The sequence below is a fragment of the Anser anser genome (genome assembly GCF_964211835.1).
Source record: "Anser anser genome assembly, chromosome: 5".
In the NCBI taxonomy this organism is placed as follows: domain Eukaryota; kingdom Metazoa; phylum Chordata; class Aves; order Anseriformes; family Anatidae; genus Anser; species Anser anser.
In genome coordinates, this window is record NC_139725.1 from 28,627,709 (window position 1) to 28,651,868 (window position 24,160).

Sequence of the window (24,160 nt, forward strand, 5' to 3'; positions counted from 1 at the left end):
TTTGTAATTAAGTTTCAAAAAAAATTACTCAGTTTCCCCACGCACTTTGCATTTTGAACACTATAACAGAATCATACCAGATTATTGCAGTAGTTTCAGTGATGTGATTTATTTTTTTTTAAGTAACAAAATAGATTGCTTGAAGGGTATCTGACTTTGATTAGCTATCTCTGATCCCTGAATTTATTGCATAGGATTAGCGAGTGAATGGGGAGAAGCATTTAAGTTAGGTGTTATATGATTCATGTTTTGAGAAGTGGGGGTCAGTTGAATTAAGCAGAGTGAATATCCTTCACATTTTTGCCTACGTAACTTTGAGTGATGAAATGAATGTGGATAGATTAAAAAAATCAGCCAGTGGATGGCTGAATTTGAAGGAAACTTGTAGAAGTTACAAATGAATGCTGTAATTCTTCATCTACTGTGGCAGTTCATGATAGTTCTCATTTGGACTAAAGCCAAAGTAGAGGCTAGATTTTGTAGATATAGCCACGGTTTTGACCATCTTTATGTTGCCCGTAATTTGAGGGGATAATGTTTTAAGTCCACACTGGAAATGTTCATACAGTCTGCTTGTCACTGGATAGAGATTGAGGCATTACCTATTGCCCAAGTTAACTTATTTGGGAAAGTTTTATTTTGTATTTCCAGATGCAGATATTTTCCCCTTGGAACTACCACACTGGATTGCTAGACAGTTACAGTTTTTACAGGATGTTAATGAAAATATACATTAATTTTTAAAAACATATTTAAATGATGCAATAAGTTTTTATCAATCAGATTTTCTCTATTGCTGTCAGTCAATACAAGGAGGAAAGGAAAAATCTCATGTATACAGGCACTCTGTGAAGTCTTTTATCTTCCACATCGATTTTTATATTTATTCTTGTGCAAAATTGTACATCCAAAAAATTAATTTTCCTACCTCTTAACAGAGTCTTCTGGCTGTTTTCTTATCCCATATCTCTTGTGTGGCTCCGTACAAAACTAATTTTATGTACTTAGATAATTGAAAAAAGGATCAGCCTATTGTGCCTAGACTGATGCTAGAACTCCTTGAGCTGTTGCTATGTGAATTCACAAATACTTCAACCACACTGCGGATAATTGTCAGCCCTGAAATTTTAAGACTTCAGGAGAAGAGGCGTAGAAGAGCTTTTTGCCATTATGCGAAACCAGGCAGATGTTTTCTCGTAGTCTTCCTTCTATTCCTCTGCTCTGGAAAAATGATGAATGTGCCTTTTAGCTTTTGCTGATTATATTCCTCAATATTTATAGGCTGTTTTTAAATATATTTGGACACATACTTGTTTTCATTTGATCTCACAATATATGCATACCTGTTTATTCTTTCATCAAAGTTCGCAAGTCCATTAAAAAAAAAAGTTCTCTGGAACTCCCTCCAACTTGTCAGCATTTTCTCTGATAAAAAGCCTGCTCAGAATGAAGAAAACATTCCAAGCCTAGCCACACAGAAGTCGTATCTAGAAGAAAGTCTCTATTCTGCAGTGATGCAAAGTTTTTATATATTTGAATCAAAATCACAACAGCATTTTTATAATCAATACCAATTGCAAATTTTCTTTTGCCTGGCTTTTTCTAATTCCCTAAGGTATCTTTCACTGTTACTGGTTCCTGAGTTTCTCCTTTGAATGTGGTGTGAATTTTTCTTTAAATATTTTAATTGATTTGCCAAATTACAAATTTTCAAATTCCATTTTATTTCTACAGACTGTTTCAATGTCTGTTTCCTTGCATTTCTTTGTCCCAAGTACTGTTTACAAACTTCCTAATCTATACTGTTTGCAATTTTCATATGTTTTCTTTCTGTTTGTTTACCCTTCAACTTTGTTAATGAAACAAGGTGCTTGTGACAGAGCAGGATGTGTGAAGTCATAGCCATGTTCTCACAGCAACTCATGTGTTCTCCTCAGATTAACTTAAATCCATTGAGACATTTCAAATAACAACTTCCAATTAATATTTGATAACTTAAACTAGGAAGAACATGTAGATATTTTTATCCTCCCTGCTTCAAATAGTCCTTTTCCAGAACAGCAAGATTTCTGGTAGAGTTCCTTTTGGATATGGGAGCACTTCCATTCTTTTTCAAATAGTATTCAACTCTTCTTAGTGCCGTGCCCATTATATCTTAGTGTTGTCACTGGTCACACGAAACTCTTTTTACAACCTGTCTGTCACTTCAGGCTGGCTCCATAATGAGGAGGAATGAAGTCTTCATCTCATATGTGACATCAGTCATTTTATGGTAGGAATACTATGAAATCATACAAGCTCTAATTACCCAGGCTGTTCTTTCAGTTTCTCATTCTCAATATTCAGTATGATCTCCAATTTAAAAACCTTTTTCAGCATGTGTTTTTGTAGTCTGTGTTAACACTGCAGTTTTCCGTGTCTCTGAATGGAGATTTCACTCCCTGTTAAGTCTGATTTCTTTGTTAGAACTATTGTATAACGAAGCGTGCTGTGCATGTGTGATGAGTGATCCTGTAACTTGCCATCAGACCTTTTGAGAACTATCATTCTCCATATTTCTTAGGAGATTGTTTCCAGCCTAGCTTGCTCCTAAAGGGTCTGAATTATGAAACCTTGCCAGATGCAACTAGGCAACAAATAGACTTCAATGCAATAGACCACAGTGTGACAGACTTCTGAATTCTGTGTTATGCTGTTGGACTTTTATCAGCAACTCTGTAAGGTATCATTCCCTTTTTTTATTAGACCTCCAGACAGTTCCTAACTTACATGATTAGGTCTTTATTCAGTCTGATTTAATTTTTCAGTATAATCAGTTAAGAATTTGAAACACTCTATTGGGTGTTCCAAAAATCCAAATGCGTCTGTATGCTCTATTCATTTAACCAGTAATTCTATAGTTAGGTTTTAAATCTCAGATTTGGAAGACATTATAACAACAGAACTGCTATACTGAATTGCAGAACACTTTTCACTAAATAACCATTACCAGTGTCTTTGAGAAGCAGCAGTATCCTGATTATTTGCGGTATGCAGCACACTGTCAGCTTACAGACGTACCTGTATCCTGGGAAATTCCAAGCTGATTTAGCTGACTTGTGAAGTGCTGAAAAGTACACTTCCTCTTTTCTTCTGGGAGTTCCTCAGGAAATCTTGGTAATACACCAGCATCACTGAAGAGTCTGGTTGTGCTACCATGAACTGCAGTCACTGCATGGAAACACCTGGGAGCTGTGAGGACAGCTGTAGTGAGAAATGCGTGAGGGAAGGAAGCCAGATCCCATTTCAGCTCTATTTACTCAAATAACAGAAGGTACGCGCGCGCGCGCGCACACACACACACACACACACAAAAAAAGGAAGGAGGAAACTTATACAGATACAGAGAAAGCATTCCTAAAGAATGCTAATTTTGATAAATAAAGAGAGCTTTATAAATCGGTATTCTGATTCTATAAATGACAGTTTTGAACGTCTCCTTGTATGTGTATCCAACTGAGATGCAGGATGAAAAGAGTATGTCTCTCAACTTGTTTCTGTCTACATTTCCAGACATAGACAAGTATGAAGATGGTGAATAAAAAAAGGAATAGGAATACAGGGGATACTTTTTTGTCTGTATACAGAATTGATGCGTCTAAATTGGAAAGCTGCATTTTTTTTCTGACATTCACTTTTTTAAACATTTCAAATATCACACTGGATATAGAAAAAGCTCAAAAAATATGATGGCTAGAAGAGATGCTTTCTGTGAGGGTTATACAACTCAGTCTGTTTAGTTTATCATAAAGAATATCGGGAAGTAACTTAGTTTGTACTGCATTCACTATATTTTCTTTGAGAAATAATGATATAATGTACCAAGGGTTTTGTTAGTCTGCTGAAGAGATGTGTAACAATAGCTGGTGATAAGAAGCTCCAACCACAAAAGTCGAATAAGGAAATCATCATGTTGGAAGATTTTTTTGTGTGTTTGGATTGGTTTTGTGTTTTTTGTTTTTTTTTTAACAGTGAGCAATTAATCACACAAACAAGTTCCTTCCCCAAAAGAGCTGTATTCTCTGAGTTTCAATCCTGTCAAATCAAAACCAATTGTGGAAGAGATGTCTTATAAAACACAAGTTATATGGGATTCCTTACAGAAGTCATGGATGACACTTAAAAGAGTTATCCCATGTGGAAAGTCATACTAGATTCTAACATTATGTTCTGTATGTATTAAATGAGAAGATAATCCAAATCAAGTGGATCCCAAAATTAATGGGTACACAATTGTCTTTAACTGATTTATTAATCTTCTGTCTAAAGCTGTCTGACCATCATATCCTAAAGATAATACCAATAGATTTCCTATCAAATGTTCCAGGATGTTTTTGCCCATTTGAGGATCAACCTTTATTTGCTTTATTTTAGTTTTCCTTAATGCTCTGAAAATAGCAAATAGAAGTTCCATTTTTCTGGCTTTCAGGTATGTATGAAATATTTGCAAGCACTGTTGAAAAAAAGAAAACAGTAGTAAAACAGCAGTAAGGGATTTCAGTGCTTCATAGAGAAACAAAGGCACAATAGCAAGCCAGGAAATCTAATTTTTCTCTCTTAATTTTTACAATTGCGTTTTTTATTCCAAGGTAATTTCAAAATGACAGTAGGAAGAAAGTGGATGGACAAATGTTTCATATGCCAGTGATCCCAGATACTTTCAAAAATACATCCAAAAGAACAATACAGTTGTAATTGACTTGTTTTTCAAAAGGAAGGGTTCTTCTCCTATGGGCATTACAGATACATTTAACGATGTCTTCACTGTAATGACCACAGCTCATAGAGATGTGTTCTGTTACTTTAAATTAGCTGGCTTGGCTTCTATTAGCAGTGTAGCTGCCACAGTGTATAGGACTTGCACTCCTTCCTGTAACTGGGAGAGAAAAGAATGCCTGCCATAAGCCTTCTGCATAATGAGATTTCCTATTTGGGATTTTTTTTCCAACTTGGGAATTTCTGCCTTTAGGTATTTCCATTAGAACATCTCTTTGCAACAGGTAACAGGGAACTGAACAAAATTAAATGTCAGGTTAAGGCAAAATAATCTGGAAAACATTGTCAGGCTTGTAATTATGCAATTCTAATCATTAATGTGTAATTTTTTTCTGGTCATGCTTTATTACAAGTAGTTTGGTAGAAGTTTTAATGTGAAGAAAATTGACAATAATATATGAAAACATGAGGAAGACTTCTGTGTGAAGGCATCTTCAAGAAATGATAACTAGAAGACAAATACTAGTTTGGATTTAAGATGTATCAAAAATTGAGTTAGTTGGTCCATTTGGCAAAAGTGCACCAGAATACGAAAATGATTCTTTATTAAAATAGTTTGCCATTAAAACTAATGCTTATTGAACAGTAGAGAATTTCTCATTTGCTCTTTGTCTGCTATGCAAGAGCACTTTCAGCCACTAAATAGGAAGAAACTGGAAGAGTCTTGAAAAGTGGCTGGTTTCATCTATTATTCTTGGGATTGTAACTGTTCCTTTGCCTGCTTCTGCAGATTCCTACCACATGGATCAATGCAACTTCTTTAGCAAAGTGTTAATTGAAAGTATTTGGAGAGAAAAACACCATGTCCATATATATTGCCACACTCATGTACGGAAGTCTTATGGACAAGAAAATAATTACTTTTTGACCTTAGTTTGGACCATTCACAGTTATTTCATCTTTTTGTACTTCTTGCATATATTCTTTTTCCCAATTGTTTTGTAGTGTGAATACAAAATGAATAGTGAGGAGCATAACGTACAATATACTACTTAATAGTGGTATTTAAACTTTCACTAGATGTAAAAAGTACATTTTTTCTTCCGCGATGGTTCACTGAGATCAGTTTGTCATAGTTCATTTTCATTGAGCCTTGAAAGATCTCCCTTTGGAGAGAAGATGCTAGCAATTTTGTTCTTGATGCGGTTCAGCTAACTCTAGCTGCTGCTGGCCACAAAATCATATGATCTGATAAAACTGCTAGTATGTGCTCTAAGTATCTCGTGCTTTGGAGTATTCATATGTACCCTTGTTCAGTCATTTACAGTGTGCTACTCCTGGCTAGTTTATACCTTTACTAATCATATAACATAAATCTCAGCCTCCCCTGCCTGAATTTCGTGTCCCTCTAAGCACAAATAGTTTTTGATACAGGGAAGTTTGGATATGGAAGAAATTCCTGTTCTGTGACCATAGTTTCTAAAATTGAAATTATATTATCCTCTACTATTCCTGTGCCTTACTCAGCTGAAAGGAAAATGAATGGCTGATACCCAGAGGATCAGTATAAATAATGTTCCATCAACTTAGCCTCTTACTACTGTACTGTATTCCTTAAAAGCTTTGTTGCTTATGAATACACGGCAATTTTGTGTGGATACTGTTTCTGTGACCTTTCCAAATCTTAATTCAGCAATGCACAGTAGAACTAATCATTCTTTTGTTGTGTCTAAGGCTCTTCAGTTTGCACAAAAAGGAAGAGTTGGCTTCTTGTTGCATGTTATTGCTTGATCAAAATGGGTGTCATTTTTCAGCATTAGCATAAGAAGTTAATGTACAGGCAGATACATACACACATAGTGTAGACCTTTAAGAGAACAGAAATAGTAAAGTTTGGTTCCTGTTTGGCTTTTAGTGACTAGGAAGATGAATGAAAAGACCCATGACTGAAATGATAGATGAGTTAAATTACTGAATTTAGTTATTGCTGTTTTATCAGTTCTTGCATTCCAGACTTCATTATGTGTTTCTGAAATGGAATAACAGCTAAAATTTCTGTAACATGGTTTAGTTTGTTTAAAAGAACAACCATGTTAAATAACAGAGTGCTTTGTGCATCAAAAGTGTTGGTAAGTGTTGGACTTTTGCAACTCTTGCCATAGAAGGTTATCCCACAAGACTCACAAGACTAATACTGTTCTTTAGTGTGGGTTTATCTAAATCAAATTCAAACACGAGCCTACACTACACTAGTGATGAGTAACAGTTAATGACTTGTTCAGTTTATCTCACAAATGGCCGTCATCGGCTAATGGGTACTCCTGTTCATCTTCACAAGATATTTTGCAGTGGATATGGGAATGAGCTCACAGGACCATCCCCTTTCCCCTCTTATACACCTTGTGCTAGAGGTAAGTGTGGTTTTGGGGAATAAGGGTGGGATGTCATGAGATGAAAGTGAATGTGGGCTTCGTAAATTTTTCGCAAACCTCAGTAAAGGCATGTGTCTGGGGATGGACAAAGATTCAGCTGAATTCTTATTTTTTACCCAAAGAGGTTACCCAGTCCTAAATTGACATGCTTTCCTTGAACTGGGAGTCAGAAATCCCTTTTCTCTTCTGTTTTTCTGCTGCAGAAATTCCCAACATTCCCATTATGTGGGCTCCAGAGAGGGGTAAGCAACATCTTCAATCCCACCCAATCATTTCCAAACTAATTCTTTGCTAGTATTTTTTTGCTTTTTAAATCATCATCAGAAACAGTTTTTAGATACATTTTTCCCATTCATTTGATTTTCTTGTGGATTCTCATATTTTTGTTTTATAGGAAGGTCCCATGACCTCCCCAAGTGCTAGGGTCAGACTCATCTGCTGTTTCCATTTGTGTGCTATTCTGTGGATTTTCATGGTTCGCTCTGATCTAATGATATTACCAGAGGGTGAGCATCTAGATTCTTGGGACTGTTTCACTCATGGTATCTTAAGCTATTGAAAAAGCACTGTCACCCTGCTTCCTTGTCAGTCGGTTAACAGGCTTATGTTTTATCCTTGCTGACAGTTGCGTCTGATTATCCATGGGCGTTGGTCTTCTGCTACCTTGCCTGTCTGGGGACTGCCTGGCATTCACTACTCTCTCTTATTTTCTCTATTGCTGGCTGTGTGGCGTTGTCCTCCCAAAATCTTGGCCCTTTGCCTGACTGTCTGGCATTACCTCTTGACCAGCTAATTGCTCGACAGTGACTACCTCCTGCCCTGTCCATCTGTTGAATGGCACATGTCGCCGCCTTACTGTCCCTTGTATCCGATCACACGTCGGCATCGGCTTTCCACTGCCCCGTCTCCCACTTCAAATGCCTGACATCACCTTCCTGCTGAGTGCATCTGCTGACTTTGCAGAGTTGTTCTTCTGCTGCTTGGCACACCTGCTGTTTGGTACTGCTTTATCGACTTGCTGAATGTCTGGCATTTTCCTCCTGCCTTTTCACCTGCTTCTTGATTATAGTGTCCCCTCGCTGCTCTTTGGGTCTGCTTACTCACTGATACTTGCTCTTTTGCTGTCCTGTCTACTTGCTTTTATGCCTGGCATTTCTATCACGTTGTCCTGCCCACCTGCCTAGATTTTGTTTCTAAATATGCATCAGTCTGAAAACTTAAGAAGAAATGTAAGGAATGGGGAAACAATATTGTCTGGCTCCTTCATGGTCTGATTCAGTTCAACATACCAGCCAAAAAACTGATCTCAGGACCTGCATCCAGTTTTTTCATAGATCTGCTCACTCAAATCCCTCTCCCTTCTTAGGAAAAAAAAAAAAAAGAGAGAAAAAAAAGCAAAAAAAGAAAGCTCCTGAATCTTACTTAATCTTTACTTCATCACCTCATTTGATAGGTGTATTACTGTTTAGTAATACTGTGTTAAGTATCTATTTCAGTAATAATTCAATACTAAATCAAATCACTAATATTACCTATAGTAATTTTAGCAGAATCCATGGAAGGTAGGTAATAACGGGGAAAAAAAAAAAGAAAAAGAACAAAAAGCAAAAAAACAAACAGTATGTTACTGAGGCTCAGAAAGATTAAGGGCTGAATGTCGAGCTATACCCAATAAACAGTGGATCCAAGGAGCTAAATAATAAATTTTGGATATGTCTTATTTAAAGCACAAGGTTGTAGCTAGTCTAAAAAAAACACTGGATCTGTATGGGATTACCAAACTGCAGCGTGTCCTAGTTGTTGTTTCCTACTCTGCTGACCTTTCTGTACTGGGAGAATGTTCAGTTGCCAGTTTACAGGAACCTTTTTGTCACTTTTTCACAGATTAAGAACAAAGGCTTGACTACATGTGTAAGGTCCACGGTGAGGGTCCATAAATCAGTGCCAGAGCTTATTGCAGGAAGCAGAATTTCCTGCTTCTTTTCTTTTAATGCCAGTCACTTGCCCTCTGCTTTCCTAGTTCTGCCACAGTTTCTAGCTTATTATGAGTGTGGTTTAAATTACGCTTTTGAATCCAGTACTAACTAGGAACTGGGGTAAATATTCTGTCATAATGAACCCTGTCATCATTTCATCATAAAGTCTTCCTATACTTAAAATAATTATAATATCCTGTTAACTTCACCTTTTAAACTCTCAATAGATTATTATATATTATATATGTGATTATTATGTTGCTGTCTTCTGAGATACCCTAAGTAGACTAACTGATGTCTGACCTTACCCTCAGGTCAGCATTCCCTGACTCAGTAGCCTCTTTCGCTTGTACCAGACTAGCCATGGGATCTGAGAGATACCCTATGAGAGCACAGCTTGCTCCCAACACCGTCTTGCCACCATGGAGAGTAGCTCCCAGTGTGGCAGGCGTTGTTCAAGTAAGAGCCAACAGGAACCTTCTCCCAGCTGTCACATTGACCTCTCGAAATCTGGTAGGCTTCTTTCTGCTGCAAGGGACTTCAGGACACATCTGTCTTTACTCCCTTACAGTGTCCTGGGCTCTTCTGCTGTCCCTCATCTCACTCTTACCAACCCTCCTTTGTTTCTCCAAAGAGATTTTCTTCTCAGCTTAGCAAACTCTTATAGACAGCAGGCTCACAGTCTCTCACTTCCCACCAACTTCACACTGCTGAGGGTTCTGGTTAGAAGAACAGATCTCAGTGGCAGTTCACTTTCTGGAAGCTTTAACTATGTGTGACTTTGTTTTGCTTCTTTCCTAGGCTGTTGTTTGAGAACTGGCAGCAAGTGGGGTCATTAGAAGAGAGGAGGAATATTCACCCTAGCACTGTAGGGCTGCTGGACAGTTCGTGAACTCATTTCTTATCCCAAGAACCATAAGTCATTCTCTGGTGTATCATTTCAATTAATTCAGTTTCTCCAAATTAATATTACCACAGAAAAATGGCTAGTTTTCGAATAATATTCAGGTTGTATAAATTTTAAACTAAACAAAATGCAGACAAACACCAGAAACTGAAGGAAAATAAACACTATGCTTTTCCTTGAGACTATGCAATTTTCTTAGTTGAAAATTATACCTACTGGAAAATTGATGCAGTACAGCTTCACTGTAAAATATCCTGGTGAATCAGTTTTCCAGCTGTAGTGATCAAGCTATGATACAAATATTTTAATCATTTCAAAAAAATGTATGTTTAGTTGAAAGAATACATTATAGTTTTTATGTTATAAAAGAGTCAAGATTTGGTTCAAGAAACAAAAATCTGCACACAAAGCTCTGGGAATAGCATCATATCTATCAAATCCCTGAAACGATTTTTGTTGTTGTTGTTGTTAAAACATTTATTGGTTTATCCTGTGCACTTTTCAACAAGAAGTTAACTTCTAGAACACTTACGAAGAGTTATAAGTCTTTCCAGCTTATAGCATTTCTCTTTCCAGGAAAACTAAATTTCCTGTTTTCAGGCTAAGCGTATCTCAGTTTTGTTTTCTCTTACTGGACTCTTTTCCTTCCTTTTTCTCTCTGATAAAAAACTTTTCTAGTAGTCATTTCCTGAACTACTGTCTAAATCCTGCAAATTATTTGTCAGGAAAGTGTTTTTCATATACCTTCTCCTCGCCTCAATGAAGTATTTAAATTCCATTAAAATGTTTATAGTTTGCTTTTTTTATTCTTCTTTGTTTTGTAGAGGTATCATCTCTGATGCTACTCAGCATTGTAGCATTTAAGCAACTAATTTCTTCTGTTTTTTCTGAAGAAAAACCAACAGATTCCTGATTAATACAAGTCTTTTGCTCTCAGAAAGATAGATTTAAACATTATTATTTTGTTACTCTTGGGATTTCCAGAAGGTGTTCCACTGTCCTAATCCACTTAATCTCTGCTTTCAATTCCAGTTGAAGTTTTCCATTATTTTAAGAATAATGTGTCTGTCAGTGACTTGTATCAAATTAGAATTCAAATTCTGTTAAGTCTGTATGTTGTTTCTGAGTCCAGTTTGAAAGAATTATTTGTTTAATTTTAGACACGAATGCCTCAGAGGTAACATGTAATGCTAAAGAACATACGTGCCCTTTGGTTCATGCATTTGCATCAGTGATGAAGGCTTTTGCAGTCACAACTCATGTAACAATTCTGCTGAAGGTATATTGAGACAGAGTAAGTTCCAGTGTCTCTCTACTTTTGCCTCTTTACTTAGGGTAAATAGCTTTCGTTGGAAAAATAAGGAAATAGGTACACAGAACAGATCTAAGAAACAATACAATACTGTTTTAGTAGGATTACTGCTGAGCATCACACTTTGTAACCTGTAATTTTTTCTTTTATTCTTTTGAAATTATTTAGGAAGATTTGAATGCTCCATCCTCTGGATTCCCTTTTCTTAAAATGCTCTTTAGAAAATGGTTAGAAAATGGTGTTTATATGGTTATAATGCAGTGTCTAATTGATTCCTTGTTAAGGTAGTATCTGTGGCTTCAACTTAATGAATTTTCTTAGGTGATTAAACTGATGTATTCACTGAAGTTATACATGGAAGTAACCCAGTCATCTATCCCTCATTGACTATTGCTGAACTGTGTCCACTCATGTTTTAGATTTTGAATTTGCTGGAACTTCTTTCACTTAATACTTGGGTGTTTGATCAAGTCAGATATCATGGTTTGGAAATTTTATCATAGACTACACTTGAACTTCTGCTTGATTCGTTTTTTCTACTCTGATTGTACATTATAGCAACACTTAATAATCTTTTCCACCCTTCATGTTTGCTTTCACTAAATATTTGTAGACCTTAATTGGAGTTTTTCTTTCAATCTTTTTGCATATAGACTGTAGTATTTTTTAAATAAACTTTGTTTTGGGTGGTGTTGCAATCATGTACATCACTGAAGTGGCAGATTTTGCTGTTTCTAAAGCTAAGTGAAACCTACACATTGCCCTATTTTTAGGCTGAGTTTTGGGGCTAAAGCTTCTTTTTCAAGAGTGAAAAAATGACTGGCTTTTTGCCAGTTCTAAGAGCTGACTAGTTATTTCTCTGAAACAAATTAATGCATATTTATACAGAATTAATACATGAACAGAAAACCTTAAAACTATAGTCTCTCTTCAACTCTTCTATGTAACGTACAAGTTCTACTAATTTCTGCTGTTCAGCATTGGTGGTTCCTGGGATGAGAAAAACAGGATATAGAGCCCTTTTGGATTTCTTTGTCTCTGGAGAATTTTGTTTCCTGTAGACTTACTAGTCTAGCTGGAACTTGTGGGTTTTTCTCAATTAATAGCTTGTCACCTTGTTAAGACAGCTTAATACTTTCACCAGAAATATTTAGTGTCTTTATTTCTCTTCCTTGATGTTTTCCTTACAAATGAGGGTGGGTTTTTTTTTATTTAACTCTGTCTATTCAGACACAGTATTGGGCAACTGAGCTTAGGTGCATGCAGTTTCTAGGTTATTCTGAATTACCCTTTCATCATCCACATACATTATATAGAAATACTGCTGTCTGATTGTTTTCTTACGTTAATCTTCTTAGAGCTGTGATTTTGTAGTTGCTGTTCTCTGAGTGTGAGCTCATTGCTGTAGTAGTGAGCTGCTTAGCCTTTTCTGCAAGAGTCCAGATTTATCTAAATTTTAAATATAGAGAGGAAGAACTAATTTTTTGCCCATGCCTAAGAATCTCTGCCTTACTGGTTGTTAAAAGCTACCACTTCTCTCAGTGATCCACTTATATGCTGCTAGTATAAAAATCAATCTACTGAAGAAGTTTGCCCACAGCGAGTTTTATTAAAGAGATTGCTACACACCTGATGGTCTGCTACTTCAAGAATAGCAGAAGTTAAGTGCAAGGGCAGGGAGGCACTTTTAGAAACAATTTTGCTATATCTATATTAATGAAAAGGAGCCTACATTACAAGAGCTTTGTTTTAAGAGCAGTTAGGAAGTAGGAGGACAGAATTTGTATATACAATACGAAGTTGCGTTAATGTGAAAGCATTTCTCAGTTGCAGCTGAGGAGTGTTAATAAATCACTGAACTGGTTTAGCTATGGTATGAAAGATAATGTGCCGTCTTTTAAAACTGGAAGAAACTAGTGTTTTGGATACAAACATCTTTATAGAAAAGATCCTAAGAATAGTGAAATAAGAGGAAAACATACTCAACTTTCTTACTTGTTATATTGCTATGTTTTCTTATTATCAGTAGTAGATATTGTAAACTATTGGTTAAAATCAAATTCTAAAGAAAAAATAAATTTTATATTTAAAATTCCTCATTAACAGTAGATTAGGAATTCTGCTGTCTTTCATTACAGGGTTCTGTGCAGCAGTAGTCTCAAAAAAGTACTTTTTTAAACATTAAATTGATGTTGTGATAGGAGATCACAACAGCCACAGTCCGTCTTTGAGAGTTCTTATGAGACAATTGAATTATGCCTTTAGATCTTACTGTTCAAAATGCTGAAGTCAAATAATAGGTTATTTACTGAATGTATTCTTAAAATAACTCTATGGATTACAGAGCATTAAAACCAAAACAAGTTTGTACTAAGAGTGTCCATCTTCTCTAAGAAGCTTTTTAATCCAATGCTGTCCATGAGAATTTTGGAGAGTAAAAACAAAACGAAACAACAACAACAAAAAAAAACAATGTAATTTGTGCCAGAAGTTAAATAATCCTATACAGGAAATTATTACACAGAGTGCACAGTTGGTCACTGGCTTTCAAAATCTGTTCAGTTGTTCAGTTCCTATGAGTACATCACCCAGGTGTACCTAAATCAGCAACTGGTCAGGCTCTAGATGCATGAATTGCATTACTGTATCTCACTGAAGAATTGTTTCTATAAGTTTTTAGGTTATGTTATAAGTATCTGAAAGCAGTTGTTACTACCATGCTTTATCATTTACTTGGGCAGTGAGGATATTATGTAAGGGAATCTTAAGAGAAAGTGAAGTACTTTTTGTAGTTCTGGTAATGGGTATATTGAAAATCCTCAGTAGTCCATCCTTTGTACTGTAGAAGGTGTATTTTAGGAGGGATTTATTAAAATCTTCAACACTGATGATTTTAGATCTAAAATTGTTTGGAAGAGATACGTGGCAGAAACTCACTAGAGTTCAGTAGGCAATATTTATTATTCAGGGAAGGTAGCAAATGATAGGAAGCAATAGACAATGTTGCTGTCGTTCTCAAAAGAAAAGAGTTTCACATCTCAATCTCGGTACCAAATGCTTTAGAGTTAAAGCACTGCAAAATGATTTTTTTGGAGAAGTAAAATTGCGAGTAAAGACTCCAAGTCATTTCACTGCCAAGGAGACCAGGCAAGTTCTTAGGAAAAAGCAACATTAATTTCTGGCTGGTGGCTTCATTCTCTGTGTGCGCTGATGAGGATCTGTAAATAATAGGTTCTCTTCCTGTGGTACTAAATCACAACTTAGCAAAAGTGATGGTTTTGTTTCTGGTTTTGGTTCTAAACTTTATTGCTTAAAATACTTTTTTTTTTAAACTATAAAGAATCCAAGGTCAACACTAGTTTTGTATGAAAATAAGTTAACTGTACCCTGACTCCTCTTTGGTATAGGTAAATAGTCTAGAAGTTAGTACACATGTACTACACAGGGTAAATTTTTATGAGACAGAGCTCCCTAGTTATTGTAGCGTTAGTAAAAGCTCATTATGTTGTCAGCTGCGGTAATTGTAGAATTCTTAGTGGTATTGATTAGAATTATTTCTGCTCATTTCTCTCATTTCTACTGCATGGTTCCGTAATCTGCTAAGAAGAATTTTTTTTCACTTCTCCAGTTTTGTTCCACTTTAATTTTTAAAGAATGTTGCAAAAGTTGTGACAGATAACATAGATTCTTATATTTTGTGTTTAGTTTGAAGTAATTGGGGGGAAAAATAATAGAATAATAATAAATATATAACATTTTAGCAGTGATTTTGGAATAGCAGAGTGGTGTCACTACCTTTACCAGCATTTCTTCCTCTTCTATACTACTTGTATTAAACAGCTAGCGAATGATTCTTACATGAAATGGGAGTTAAGGTGGGAAGCACAGAAGTTCATCAAAAAATAGGGCTGAAAAAAGGAAATAGCCACCTAGCCCTGCTTTGGAACCAAGTGCATGGACTTGTTTCCAACTGTCATTTTCACAAGCTAATATTTATATCCTCTCCTTCTTGCAAATACTTTACCTTTTGGCACTGGCTTCACACACATACATTATACAGTTGTAACATGCTGCATCTGGTGGGCTGCATAAGTCTTCATTAAGCCTAAATGCCTTCCTCATAGTGCAGAAAAGCATTTCGTAAGTGTTTTCTTTGCAGGGTTAACTGTTTCTAACAATTAATATTCTGTTGGTTTCACCACAGTGTGTGAGGGTGAGTCATAAAATCAAGATCCATTTGGATGGCATAAATATTTTATATATATTTACTGTCAGAGAATTTTGTTTAGCATTCAGGATTAAAAAATTATTGTTAATAACACTAAATATATATTAGACGTTATGTATAGAAATTGCTTGTTTTTTGATTGCTCAGTTACAACAATTTCTTTGACATTTGTATTACATAAATGGGGCAGGTGAGTCACTGATCTATGAAGTTCATGTAAATCAAGTACAACCAGATACAAACCTACTGAGGTACAGATACAAGTTGCAAATGCCACAATGTTGGTTTTTCTACTATATTGATTTAACTTTTCCTTTTCTTTATTGTATATAAAAATGTGAAGCATCTTCCCCCAGATGTTTTGCAATCTGTAAGTAAAAATGAAGCTGAGTGTTATGAAGTAAATCTGTTGAGCAGTTATATTTCAACTGATGAAAACAAGGTCTCTAAGGAAAGTTACAATAAATACTACTGGGTTAGATCTTTATTATCTAATGCATACCTAGGTAATTCTTTGTTTACAAAAATAGCTATCATTGGACTCCAACAAATATATTAATGGCTCAGTCATGTATAAGTCATTGAAGTACTGTCAGAGGTACCTCTGTCAACCAGTTGCTTTTCATGTTTGTATGCACAGTGGAGTTGTACTGATAAAATCATTTGCTGATATTGGTTTATAAACACGGATGTGGAATTAGCTCCAGGCTTCTGAGTCTCTTGCCGTAGGCATTAGGTACCAATAAATGGTGTGATGGGTCCCAGTGAAGAGAGTGAGGGAATTTGAAGGCAAGTTGTAGGCACAGGGAATCATGGTTACAGGGAGAAACAGAAGACAAAGAGTCTGTGTTTGATCTAATCTAACAGCAGTTATTGCTGTGACACTTTTGTTCCTCACAAAGATAATTTCAGTAGGGTCATTCTGTGAAGTCTGGGACTTCGCTGGCAGCAGAGTCACTGTGAATATGCTGAGAAAGCAAGCAAACTTCAAATCAGCATTCCTGTGCTGCTGAACTGTTGTCAGTGGAAATGTTACTGATATATCAGCAGATACACCAGTTGGTAGATTTAATTTTTAGTTGGCTACACTAATCAGGGTTTCATCCACCTTTGGCTTTATATAGATTTGAGATGGGAGAGGAAAAGGAAAAGGAACATGTAATCATGTCACTTATGGGAGAAATATATATCAAGCCGGACATTGATAAAGGGAGGAGTTGATAGAACAATCCACCCTAGTAAGTTTAGACATGGCCTGTTTTATGTGCAGTAAATTTATAAAAGCCTGTGAGAGCTCTCAGGATGTGTCTTTATTGATATGACAGAAGCCTAGGTGGTTACTTAATGAGGAGGAACAACACACACATGTGGGGCAGCATTGGGCTGATGTCCACCTAGCACCATTCAGTGAGCCCAAACTTAGTGATAGGTGCTTACTTAAGACTTTCATCAGACACTCTCCACTACTCTGGGACCATATAGCAGTCGATGGGTTTTTACAGACCCACATAAGTAACACTCATGGATGTTTTATTGTTGAGGAAATGATGGTTGTCAGGCTGCTACTTTTAAAGCGTGTGTGGCCAGGTTCATTGCTGTGGGTGTGCATTTCGTCAAAAGCTCTGGAATGACAGCAAACACCTACGTCTGGGATCCGCCTTGTGCAGAAGGAACTCTTCACTGCCTTCTGGATGCAAGCCATTGTTGACTTACATGGAACTGTGACAGCTAATTTGACATCAAGAAGCCAATAATCATAGTTGTGTATGTATGAAAGGACAGCCGTTGCTTGGTGTATCTCAGTGGGTAACTCATCCACAGTCTGTGAATAATATAATTACAAGTGATAGCACCCCAGTGTACTCCTGGACCTAACCAATCACTATGTATACTTCACTTACACTGTGAAACACATGCACCAGATCTCGTGCATCTCGTGTGTGTTTCTGAATTCCAACTTCTCTTTGGTCATGTTAGCATATTCTTCCCTTCTTGCATCATAAATTCTGGTATTTTCAGTGTGAGTAATGACAAACTGCCAGTTTGTATAAGGACATTAAAGGCCTATTTTCACCTGTATAGTATGGCTATATGAGGATAAGGGGATAGTCTTCTAGCAGAACCTCTTAGAACTCCTTATAGACCTTGACACGGCAGTAGCAGGGCTGAGGATTCTTGAACTATCAGCCCTGGGTTTACCACCTTTTTGCCTCTGATATCAGAGGGATCTGGATAGGCTTGGCTGCTGGGCTGAGGCGAATGGGATGAGGTTTAGCAAGGCCAAGTACTGGGTCCTGTACTTTGGCCGCAATAACTCCATGCAGCGCTATAGGCTTGGGGCAGAGTGGCTAGAAGACTGTGATGAGGAAAGGGACCTGGGAGTGTCGATCGATGCTCGGCTGAATGTGAGCCGGCAGTGTGCTCAGGTGGCCAAGAAGGCCAATGGCATCCTGGCCTGTATCAGGAATAGCGTAGCCAGCAGGACCAGGGAGGTGATCGTCCCCCTGTACTCTGCCCTGCTGAGGCCGCACCTCGAGTACTGTGTTCAGTTTTGGGCCCCTCACTACAAGAAGGACATCAAGGAGCTTGTCCAGAGAAGGGCAACAAAACTGGTGAGGGGTCTGGAACACAAGTCCTGTGAGGAGCGGCTGAGGGAACTGGGGTTGTTTAGTCTGGAGAACAGAAGGCTCAGAGGAGACCTTATTGCTCTCTACAGCTTCCTGAAGGGAGGTTGTGATGAGGAGGGGGTCGGCCTCTTCTCTCAGATAACTAATGATAGGACTCGAGAGAATGGCCACAAGTTGCACCTGGGGAGATTTAGATTAGATATCAGGGAAAACTTTCTCTCTCAAAGAGTGGTCAGGCACTGGAACGGCCTGCCCAGTGAGGTCCGGTGGAGTTGCTCCACTCCCAGTGGAGTCACTGTCCATCACAGTGTTGCAAGAAGCGCCTGGACAAGGTGCTACGAGATATGATTTAGTATCTTAGTGGGTAGTATCGGTGATAAGAGGACGATTGGACTAGATGATCTTGTAGGTCCTTTCCAACCTTGTGTTTCTGTGATTCTATGATTGTTCCCAAAGGTGCTCTGTCAAATTGCTATCATAGGTGGTTTGAATTTTGGTGTTAATTTTTATTGGGAATACTCTTGTAACACAGTAGAGATGCAACAATTAATGTTTTCAGGTATCTCGCACTGAAAAAAAATACTTGAAGACCTTCAGTACATACTTCTGTATGGAGGAAGTAGCAAAGATGGCTTATATTCCTAGAAAGTTACTAACTTTGCTGGCAAGTTGAGAGACTTTTACAAACCTGCTTGGCTTTGGTTGCTGTTCAGCAGTATTTGATAGATTTTAACCATTTTTCAAACTAACTGAGCAATCAGCCAAAGAAAGTTGATTTTGGAGGGTTAGAGAGAATGGTTCCTGTCAAGCCTTCTGCCCATAGAAAAGACATAGAATATTATCATACAAGATCCTGGGTGCATACAATAAGAAAAAAATCAAGGAAAGACAGCATGATGGTGAGAACAAGTGACTAAAAACTGATGTTTATTCAGTAACTTTCCGATATATTGAGAGAAACCAACTGCTGTAACCTTTATTTGTTATTGTACCAAGAGAAGATATAGATAACTGGTTTCCAGGCTAGAAGCTGTAATCAGTCTAGCTCCATGTAAGCTCTATTTTCTCACCTGCAAAATGAGAGTAGGGAAGTAGAGAATAAGCTGAAATAGCTGACTTGTGAATTGAAATTACAGGCACACGCGTTATCTCCAGCAGAGGTACAGTGATAACCTTGAAGATAGTATCTCATCTGCAAGCTGAGTGAGGCAATTTTTGTTCTTAATGTATACACCTCTTCTACACCTCGTTGACAGACGTGACTGAAATTTCTGTTGCATATTTGACTGGTCTGTCTCTGTAGTTCTTTGTCCAGTCTTCTGAGGTTTGACTTTGTGTTTTGCAAGTTCTGCTGGAGAGGATATACAGGTATTTCCTTGTTTATGCATTTTCAAGACTTCTACATTCAGTGTAAAGCTCAAATACACAATAATATGTTATCTGTGCTGATTCTATAGTCTGTTAAATATAAATTGTCTGCAAATCTGTTCATTAACTTGCATAAATAGCTTTACAATGTGCTATACAAAGTCATAGATTTGAACTTTCCCAACAGAAATAATATTTCCAAACAGAGGCAATCTCGGTCATCTTAATTTGATCAAATGTATTATGACTTCCTCAGTCTCGTATTTGCATTTTAGTTCAAAAGATAGAACTATATTACTTTCCCCAAACTGCTGAAGGGTATATAAAATGTCTCAGATCGTTACTTACTCAGATCATTATTATTAAGAGGTCAAACTTGGCCATGTTTAATATCTAAAAGAGAAAGATAAGGAGTTTCTGAGCATTTCAAGAGTCCTAAGTCTTTTAATTAGATTGGTCTGCAGTAGGTATATCCTCCAGCAGCTGCCTGGGAGGGCTTCCACATAATGTAATTTATATGAAAGAAAAGAAAGGCAGTGAAGCAGCAGAGAACTCTGTGAAACCAATTGGCAGCGAGCCATCTGTTAAGCAACCACAGCTACGTCAGAGACATCTAAAAATATATCCGTTGGATTGGGAACATAATGCCCTAACTCCAGTAAAAAGGCACTTTGAATACTATCAAAAATATGTTTTACAATATATTGTGTTTATTCATATACCAATGAAATATAAAAGAAATGGTCTCACAGACGTCGTTATTAAATCCTGAATAGTAGTATTTCAAAATTTTTATTTAATTGTTAGCCTCCGTTTCTCTCTGGATTAGAAGCTACCATTTTATTGCTTCAATTTTCATTTTCTCTCTCCCTGGTCCCCCCCATAGCCTGGCACTTGTATCGTATCCTGTCTTCCTTTTTACTTTTCCTGAGGTTTCCCCTCATTTATTGTCTGTCCAAGCCACCTTGTGCAGTCTTATTTCCAGCCCACTCACCTCATTCACTTGCCCTCGCTGTACTCTGTGAACTGCCAGTTTTGTGGCTCCATGCAGCATTTCTCTGCTACAGGTTTCTGAGTTTCATCTCAAACAGGGAAAAGCCATAAGGTTGATGCCAATGGTCATGAAATTTTGGCATGTCTTAAAACTGAAAAATATCAGATATAATGACTTGAAATGAAATCATATCTATTGGTAAGTCTGTCACACTCTGAAAATATCTGACTACATTTATATTAGAATGCTTCAGTTTTATCTGTTACTCTAATGTGCGTACTAGTTTTTCTGCTAACCCCAGTTATCTGCCAAAACCCCAGTATCCTCTAATCCTAAGTGAGTAAAGAAAACTGAGCTGTGCTATTAGGGGTTGGCTTCAATAAGCTAGGTACTCAGTTGATGATTTTTTTCGTAACTGTCATTGAAGGCATCTAAAATTGCTCATAAAGCAAAGTTTGACAATCTTAACTCAGTCTTGCTGAAGTATTGGTAAAGCGTGAAGGATGTGTGTGAAGAATCCTGTGTGCGGATGCCGGTGCTGGGTGGTTAGCTCCCAGGCAGGACACAGATGAACATAGCCTTTTGGCATCTCTCTTCCACCCTTCCTTCAGTCCTGAAAGAAGCATTAGAAAGCCTGCCCAGCAGCACTTCGCTGCACTGTTAGGTGGAACCACTATTTCTTACGGAGAGGCACACAGTATCTGCACGTCGCTGCAACACCTTTAATTTCCTTCGTGCCCGTAAATAAAGCCAGAGTGGGCTTCCCAGTGTGATGGTGATTCCAGCTCCTGTACATCACACATTTTAAGTCGTGTTGTTTAAGGACATCCAAAAAGTGGAGTCTCCAGTGCCTGATTGCAAGGGCAGATGTCACTGTAAAAGATGTTTACGTAGCAGGAGCCATTTTGGCTGCATCGGCCCGAAGACTGCAGGAAGCATTCCCCTGTCTGTAGAAGACTGCCCGCAGGAATGAATACAAGCATGTATATTTTGAAAGAAGTATTTTTAGAAACTTATGTTGAGGGCTGCTGCTTGGACTTTCTGCCCTTTCAGATTTTGCTGTTGCTCAGTTTATACATTTTTAATAATCACATTGCCTGCTAGCAGTGACATTTTGTGAAGGTCATTTTTCTTGTGAAGTTAGAGAATGGACTAGAATTTCATTGAAGGACTCCCGGAGCTGCAGGATCATTGTTTGTGCAACTCTTTTGCATCTTCTACTACCTTTGAAGCCTGTTTAGAATTTTAACTAATGATATCTTCAAAGTGTCACTGTGCTCAAGGGCAACAAATAAATCTCAAAATGCACTTTATATTTAAAACGAGTTTTGAATAGCTTTGAAGCATGGCATTAGCTGAAAATAAAAGGCATTGATATATACTTACTCTGTGTGCACATACAGAGACTTCTATGTTTCATCAACTTTTTCATTGTCAGCAAAGTGTCCATACACCACTGCAGTGCATTTTTCTTCAGAATTTTTAATGTGCAATTGATACCTCAGCAGGTGCCTTTTGGCATTCTCTCTCAATGCAGAGGTTTAACTTTTGTTTATATCATTTCTAGTCTGCTTATTCTCTTTTCCCTTTTGTAGAAATACTGACACATGTATATGCCTTTTCTGGCTCTGAGTAGAGGGTGGCAGATACTAAAACCAACATGATATGCTGGAAATAAGAGACTGTGGTGTTAGTTGCTGAATTAAAATTGTTTGGTTTTGTATAAAAAGTTTGCTTAGTGATAAAAGACGTGATGGTTTACTTGGTAGTTATGTCTGATGTCTTCTGATGCTGACATATTCCTCTAAAACATATTAAGTGTTAGTGGCAATGTTTGAGAATATGGCTGGTGAAATACCTGTAGTGGTTTGTTTTGTTTTGTTTTCTGTTTTGTTTACTGCTTTCTGTGAAGTGTTCTCTCTGTATAGCTAGTCTTGGACTCCTGGATACTTCAAGTAGGGATATCATTGCGTTAACTCTGTCATTTTCCTTCTCTATGACATGGTTTTTCTATTTGTAAACTTGGAGTTTATAAAAGTACAAAGATCCGATTTGTAATTTAATCTTTCCCACCAAATTATTTGTCTGTTTTTCTTCTATTATATTCCTTTACTGTATCAAACTCCCAGGAAAATTTAGCTTATTCAGCGTGTCTTTACATTTAAGATTTGATTTTCTATTTCTATTTTGATAGCTGTGCTATCAAAGGATAGTAGTTTGGCTGGATGTTTTACAACAGATTTCACAGTTTTATGAGCATTGCTAACATTTCAGTTGTGCCAAATAATGTAGAATCGTGATTCAGAACATGAATCAAGGTGATGCACTGAAATGCAACCACTGTGAGAGAATTGGAGAGCGGTTAGGATTGTAACCTTCCTTTAAGGTGTTAGGTCCTAACTAAAGTTGGAGATTGGGAGACTAGAACTGATTGGGCATTTATGAAAATCTCTGTTACGAAGGAAGGACAGAAGTTTGTGAATAACCTTGGAAAATCATTTCCCAACTGATACCCTGTCTGGGTAAAGGACTGAAAAGACAAGCATTTTCAGACTATGCTTCCAGGCTTCTAGATGCCCACTGCATAGGGACTGCTTGGCTAGAAGCCACCAGCCTGTTTGGAATCGCTGTTTTGCCGACATGATCAAAAGGGAAAGCCTCAGCCTCTGGCTGTTATCATTACCATTTTACTGTTTTCCTGCCTGCCTGCTACATGGGCTTCCCTTGGCAATTTTTTTTTCTATCTTCTGCACAGACCAATTCACCCTTCTTGTGCCTGCGAAAATCTCAACTGGAAAATGTGAATGAGATTGAGGAGGAAGAGCAGACCATTACATGCAGTCTTCTTTTTGCTTATTCCCAAACATTCCTTCCTTTCTGTTAGAGGGAGTTATTATTTATGTGGTGGTGGTTAGTTTTTCCTACACATATAGGATCCTGACTTCTAAAATTTTCTGTAGGAGTCTTTACAATAAATACAGCTAACAGTGCTTCTTCCTACCTCCTTGACTTTCCTTATTTTACAAAACCAAGAGAAAATTCTTCAACATATTCCAGTGCTGAGAGTTTAGCAAGGACATATTTTGGTTCTGAAACAAACAAACAAAAAAGATTTTCTTTCTTGAATTTCAGCTTGTTTCATGCTTTTCTAGTCCTTGTTGCTTTTCACTCACTTGCTATTTAATCTTTGATTACAGGCCACTAAAGAAGTAATAGAGCGAGAAGCCCCAGGGATGGCCCTGGCAATGCTGATGGGATCACTTAATGTAACTCCTTTGGGCATGCTCTCTAGGTAAGAATATTTCCTTCAGAATACGAAGTGAGCTATTTCCTTAGAAATATGCAAGGTAGGGGAATGACTGTACAGAAATAACTGAAGACTGCTAGTGTTATCAAGACTATAACTCTTAACTTCAGAGAAGTGGCCAAATTCCAAGAACAGTAATTGCATTCTCTCATTTTATTTCCTTTGTAGTCTCCATTAGGCACTGTATCTTCCTGTATTTTCTTTGCCAGGCTATTTGTAATACTGATGCATGCTGTTGAACAGCTGTCTTTTCA

General features: G+C 37.3%; 1 protein-coding gene across 32 annotated transcripts in view; it reads left to right on the forward strand.

Moving 5' to 3' along the window:
- GPHN (gephyrin) overlaps nucleotides 1-24,160 on the forward strand; it is a 284,811-nt gene that overhangs the window by 143,720 nt on the left and 116,931 nt on the right. For 19 of the 32 annotated variants that reach the window (XR_014584952.1, XR_014584953.1, XM_083837922.1 and 16 more), the window contains exons 5-6: nucleotides 7,391-7,429; nucleotides 23,797-23,891. Coding sequence is in view for 30 of the 32 variants with exons in the window: in XM_083837922.1 (XP_083694048.1) it covers nucleotides 7,391-7,429; nucleotides 23,797-23,891 (134 nt within the window). In the remaining 2 variants the exon portion in view is untranslated. The remainder of the gene's footprint in view (nucleotides 1-7,390; nucleotides 7,430-23,796; nucleotides 23,892-24,160) is intronic. The other 13 variants (XM_083837933.1, XM_083837929.1, XM_083837936.1 and 10 more) reach the window with 1 other exon arrangement.